The 6,512-nt window shown below is 47.8% G+C and overlaps 1 protein-coding gene across 1 annotated transcript; it reads left to right on the forward strand.

The window, feature by feature from the left end:
• The first annotated feature begins 349 nt into the window (after window positions 1–349).
• On the forward strand, window positions 350–4,311 carry MB (myoglobin). Its single transcript, XM_015629426.1, has 3 exons — window positions 350–522; window positions 2,547–2,769; window positions 3,463–4,311. Exons 1-3 carry the CDS (start codon window positions 428–430, stop codon window positions 3,607–3,609), a joined length of 465 nt encoding a protein of 154 aa, XP_015484912.1. The 5' UTR covers window positions 350–427; the 3' UTR covers window positions 3,610–4,311.
• Window positions 4,312–6,512: the final 2,201 nt, after the last annotated feature.

Here is a 6,512-nt window from a genome sequence, read left to right on the forward strand (position 1 = left end):
GCCCTTGGCAGGCCAGGGGAGAGGGAAGCAGGGTGGTCTTGCAGATGACTATACTCTTCAGGAATCTCCTGGCACAAAGCTTGACACTGTCTCTGGGTCCTTGGGAACCTGGGACAGGCTCCTGGCACAGCATTCTGGCAGTGCCCTTTCTGTCTAGAGTGGGACATGTGCCAGTCCAATACGAAAAGCAGAAATGATGCCATCAGTGGCACCCACAATAGTACCTGACCCAAAATAGCTTCCTAGGAAAAAACAGGGAGGCTGATTAGGTTAGACAAGCCTGAAAGAGAGCAAGAAGTCCTGCTGATGATTGACAGGTGTAGGTTTGTGGGCAGGGGCTATAAATCCCACGGGTGAGATCTCCAGCTACCCTTTGGGGACAGACAAACGGCTGCAGGAAGCACTCAGGACCTGTCTTTAGTGAACCATGGGGCTCAGTGACCAGGAATGGCAGCAAGTCCTGACCATCTGGGGAAAGGTGGAGTCTGACCTTGCTGGCCATGGACATGAAGTTTTAATGAGGTAGGCAAGGAACTTCAGTTCTAAGAGTGAAGCTGAGAACTTTGGATGAGAGACATGCTTGTCAGGGTTTATTTCAACAAGGTGTTTTCTTTCTTGCAGGGTGGTGGTTTTTCCATTGCTATTTTCTGTGTTAAAAGTTACTCACTGTGTAAAGTGGCTTTGCTTCTATCTCTGCATCTCTCTATGGGTGCAGGAGCAGACCAGTGCTGCTTTTAACAATGTCTGTGCTTTGTCTCTCTGCCTCTGCTGGCCAAGCTCTATTGGGATCCTCATTTCCCAAGCACTACAGTGAGAAATGCTGGAGCAAAATGTGTGTCATGGGGCTTCAGATGCTCTGTAGAAACAATATGGGGAGGCAAAGAAGGAATGAAAGGAGAGGAACATACACTCTGTGGCAATTTTCTTGGAATCTATTTCAGTAAAATTAACTTTAAATACCTGAGTGTTTTCCTCTCCCCACTTTAGTCTCACCTGGCAGAGCCCTGCCCATCCTGCTTTTTGGCCAGAAATCTGTGTGATAACACTTGTCCACTACCTCATGATGAATTAGATGTCTGAGTATAAAATGAGGCACATCCTTCCCCTTACTTCCCTCCTGCATTATTCGGGTGTTAGAAGTGCTTATGAGGTCTCCAGCTGAGAGGACCTCATCCTCCATGTTGTCCTTGTGATCCTGACACTTAGAGTGGTGAACACCCCAGATACTGCAAAGTGGAAAAGAAAATTAGGTGGACACTGGAGCCTAGCTTGTCCCATAAGATCAGAGAGGATGCAAACTTTGAGGAGATTCTCTTCAGCTTTCCTCTTAGACTGTGCACACCCAAATGTGCTGGAAGGGTGCAGACACTGAGGACAGCAGTGGGGATCTGGCACCTGCGTGGGGGATTTTCTACCCTAAGCATGGCTAAGGCAAGGAGCCCAGCCCTCCATGCATATCTACTGAAAAGCTTTGGAAAACGTTTTTCAAAGACGAGCCAGAGCAGGGGGCTGTTTTCTGTACCTACTTTATCATGTCCCAGATCAGCTGCCATTTGAAGGGAAGGGAATGGAGTGGGAATGAAGTGGGTGGAATTATGATGCCTTTCCCCTCTTGTGATCCAGAGCAGGCATGCTGAAGGGGTAGCAGGAACCTGAGCCATCCTCACCCATCCATCTCTGAAGTGGCTTCTTTGGCTCTGAATTTGCCACATGCTAATAAAAGCAGTTCCAAATGGAAAAATTTACTTTTCTTACAAGTATCACAGAGTAGAGCATGGCATTAAATAAATAGATGTCACCCTATGACTTTGTGTTCCTCTGCCAACCCAGGTCTCCTCCAAGGTGTTTCTGAGGGAAGAGAGAGGCAAGGGAAAGAGGGTGGGAAAAAAGATCAGGAACCAAATTTCTCTGTCTGCAATCATAGTTTTTGGGGGCACAGTAAACACTCCATCCAGATGACATTCAAGAAAACACAATCTCCAGATACAAGGGACTTGAGGCTGGGGGCTGCTGCTTTTTTTTTTTTCTCTCTCTCTCTCTTTTTTTTTAAATTTTTTTCTTTTTCCCCTTTATTTTTGCTATGAGAAGCTAGTAGAGCTCTCATTTCCTGGCCAACAAATCATAGGCTGATAAGAGAGTTCATGTGAGAGGCAGGGGTCTATAGGCTGGCTCTCTAACAACAGTAAATTGGTGAAGACAGGCAGTTTTGTTTGCTTTTGGTCTTTCTTCACATGAATACAAGAACTCACCTCTCAGTATCATGACTAGCTCTTGTCACTAGGCTCTTGTCTCTGTCTTAAAACTGTTGACATAGTCCAGGGGATAGGTGCCAGAGAGTTATCAGAACTATATGGAAAAAATACAGACACTTCCTCTGTTGCTCTAGCTGGGGGCAGTGTCTCTGTCATGACCAGAGGGAATGGAAATAGAGAGTGGTGATCATCTCCAGAAATGGGTGAGAAGATGGGGTTAAAGTAGATTGAGTACTCAAAGGGAGGTATGTCAGGAGATTCTCCTCTCCAAAGTCCCTCTGCTTTTGTCCACAGACTGTTTCAGGACCATCCTGAGACCCTTGATCGCTTTGAAAAGTTCAAAGGCCTGAAGACCCCTGATGCGATGAAGGGCTCTGAAGATCTGAAGAAACACGGAGTTACTGTTCTTACCCAACTGGGCAAAATCCTGAAGGCCAAGGGTAATCATGAGGCCGAGTTGAAGCCCCTGGCTCAGACCCATGCAACCAAGCACAAAATCCCTGTCAAATATCTGGAGGTATGGAAGAGGGCAAGGATTCTCAGTGTCTGATGTGTAGTGAATGTGTGCAAGACAGCTGTGTGAGATTTGGGCTTTCATTTACTGATGACTAGTTGGACTTCAGTGAGCTCTCCCTCAAGTCCAATGTCTGTGTGTACAAGCAGGAGGAGACACAGAAAAAGCTCACAGTATGCAAATGGTATGTGAATATCCAAGTTTAGATTTCCCATTCCAAATACCACACACAGTCTGACCAACCCTTGGCAACAATAAACCAGCCCATGCAGCCTATGCATGCCTGAGAAACTGCATTACATAAGGACTGTCAGTGACTGGACACAAGGGACATACAGTTTTAGAGTAAGCCCTGGGGAATCCATTGCAGACCAAGACCCATAAAACTGTTATACAAACACAGGACATGAATTTGCCGTCTTAATGGATGAGGCAGACAAAAAGTGGAAAGGGCCATGGTCTGCTCAAGGTTATGAAGCAGATAAGTGTCAGAGCTAGGAATAGAGCCCAGTACTTCTGCCTAGCCCAGGCTCCTTGCATAGTAGACCTCACTGTCTCTCCAGAGGCTGCAGGAAGGCCTACTGAATTAGCTCAGAGATATTTCCAGGCTCTGCAACCTATTTCTTAGTCTGGCTTTTCTGAAAATAAACCTTGAGTGTCCCTTCAGTTTTTCTTTCTCTCTTTCCTTCCTCTCAGTTCATTTCTGAAGTCATTATCAAGGTCATTGCCGAAAAACATGCTGCAGACTTTGGGGCTGATTCCCAGGCTGCAATGAAGAAGGCTCTGGAGCTGTTCCGAAATGATATGGCCAGCAAGTACAAGGAGTTCGGTTTCCAGGGTTAGCACATACGCACAAAGGAACACCACGATGGAGAGCCTGGCCACGCATCTTTCCCCAGCGCTATTTTGGACATCTCACAACTGGCCATCTCTGATGTGTGGGAAAGCTTTGATGAGAGGCCAAGAGTCACTCCAGGCAGCATAGAGGCACTCAGAGTGATATCCGTGATAAACTGTCGTTTCCTGGCTTCATGTATACAAAAGAAATATTCTGCTTTCTTAGGAAAAATAACATTAGGGGTTATCTGTGAGCTTCAGCCTATCTTATCCCCTTTCTCTCTCTCTCCCTGAAACTCAGTCTCATCTGAGAGGCAAATGGTATGGCCAAAGATGAAGGGATGTGGAGGATCAAGGGAAGTGTTGAGTGTGGTGAATGAGTGAAGGAATGACTCAAATGAAAGATGTGAGAATGGGAAGCAGGGACACAGCATCCCATTCCTCCCACAGGTGAAACTGTTAGCAGGTTACTATGGAGAGCTTCCAGCACAGTGTTACCTTGCTTTGTGGGGGTGAATGCAGCCAGTCAGTCTCCAGTGCCTGCCAGCCCTGGAGGGTTTAGTTGTTAAACTTGCATTAGCAAAACTAAAAAGAGTAGTACTCCCTGTGATCTGTAGGCTTCTAGCAGCCACCACTATGTGTCTGAATGTCTGTTGCACTGAGAAGTGAAGTTTGTGTTTCTCAGAAAATAAAAATCCCTGCACCAGAGTCGTGTGTTTGCTCCTGGCTGTACAAACACCCCAGTGAGAACTAGGGGAGAAGGAGAAAATGGAAAGGTGTTTTGCATACATATCTGGCTGCAGAGCAACCTGCACTGTCAGTCCATGACCTGAGCAACACGTGGCATCTGTCTTAGCCAGGGATTTGGGGCATTCAGATGTTCACCATGGGGACATGACCTGATTACCAGACCTCACAGCACAAGATGGCAGCCTCAGCTCAGTGCCTCGGAGCTGAGAGAAATGCTCCCTGACTAAAGGCCATGGCCACCGCTGTGCTGGGGGAACGTGGTGAGGGGAGGTCCCTTGTTCATTTATGGGGAGGTGGCATGTGCAAGCAGCCTTTGGTCCAGCAGCAATGCAGTACATTGCTCTCTCCAGACACTGGAAAGGAGGGATGATCAGCTCAGGTGGAAGGCTGCAATGGCAGCATATGTTCTAAAGATCCAAACTCTGGTCTTTGCAGCATTTTGAATTTTTGCTGAGGTGCCTCTGCAGTGCATGCCACACTCTGTTTACAGATGTACACCTGCATCCTGTGGGGGACCTTAAGGGACAGACGTAATGGCAAGATGCCTCCCTCTGCCTCTCAGCCTCTCCCCATCCCAATACCAGAGGGTTGTAGCTAGGGGAAATGCATGGAAGTGACACAGCCGCTCTTTTTCGCGTGGAGAAAGTAATGTACCTTATCTCACAGAGACTGTGTGAGGGCAAGCACAAGGAAGAGAAATGAGGTGCTCAGTTACAGGAGCTACTAGGAGGACCTAGTTCAAGGTACTCCCTGCTATGCTGTGTGCAGTGGAGACAGTGAAGGAGCCACCACCTCCCTTAAAGATCAATCCTGAACCAGCATGATCTGCTGTGTCTTTGGTCAGGGCAAAGGCCAAAAGAATTCAGTCTCTGAAAGGAGAAGGAACAATAAATTCCTTCCCAGAATGGTGCATATCTGATTTCTTGCTGTTTACAAATCCTCACTTTACCTCTGGGAGCTTGCTTGGTGTTTCAACCTTTCAGAGGGGGTCACAAAGGCATATGCTATCACCTAGATGAAGTTACAGCCAGGTGGTCCCTGGCTTACGCAGTGTGCTTCGTCTGACTCCAATCTAGTCTGCCTGGTTTTGTGGGGAGGGCAGTATATTTAATTAAGGTCTAGGATTGCTTGTCCAACACAATAAGATTTCCTGCCAGTGACAACAGACTCTGCTTCAGGATTAAAAGTTCTGCTACAGCAGCTGCCTCTATCAGTCTGAGTGGGACTGGAGTTGTCTAGATATTTTTATGTAGGGGAGTGTGGTGGAGGAGGGAGAGTTTGCATGTGTGTTGTGCCTAGTTACCAGTTATTAGGTACCTGGACTAAATGTCAGTCCCTTGGGAGCACTGACCTTCTCTCTGCCTGCCTCACTCCACTGTGTCAGTGCACTAGGGGGGACCATCCTTAAATCTGCTGGTCAGATGTAGGGCCTGACAGAGGTTTTCTGGTTGTGCCTATGGCGCAGTGAAGATGTGCAAGCTGAGATGAACCAGCATGTTTGGGTACCAACAACAGTGAAGGTAACTCCAGCAGGTTCAGTGACTTGGGATGTTTGTGGTGAAATCCACATCTCTGCACCTTTGCTACTCTAGGCACAGAGTATGCCCTTGGCCAAGTCCTGACAGAACTGCAGGGATGTATGTAATTCCCACAGAGCCTATAAAACTACTGCAATGGCCCCTGCTTTAAGGCCAGGGGAAGTGTCCTAGAGCAAAAGGGATGGCGGGGAAAGGATTTTTTTAGCTCTGTGCTGTATTGATTCAGAGTCTTTGCTGGACCCTTTCACTCTGCTGCTAGCACATAAAGCTTTTCTGGTTCATATATGGGACAAAGTCCTTTTGTGGAGATAAACAATATCAGCGCAAGCCCAAACATTTTCCTCCTTCCTTTCCAGGAATAGCTTCACATCAGGTGGATGGGTCCCAGGGACTTGTCTCCAACCCCCTCCTGCTGGACCATGTGGTGTCAGTCACACGATGGGATGTGGATTGTGTGGCTGCCAGCCTCCTTGCTCCAGCACGTACGCACCGACTGCAGCCAGGTCAGGCTTGTGGCCCCTCACCCTGCTGCGGTTTCCATTGCATGGCAGAACTCCCCATGGCACCGAGCCAGTGACCTGTCTGGGCTCTCTTGGGCTTCAGTGTCAGACACCAGCCACT

This window comes from Parus major, chromosome 1A, assembly GCF_001522545.3.
Source record: "Parus major isolate Abel chromosome 1A, Parus_major1.1, whole genome shotgun sequence".
In the NCBI taxonomy this organism is placed as follows: Eukaryota; Metazoa; Chordata; class Aves; order Passeriformes; family Paridae; genus Parus; species Parus major.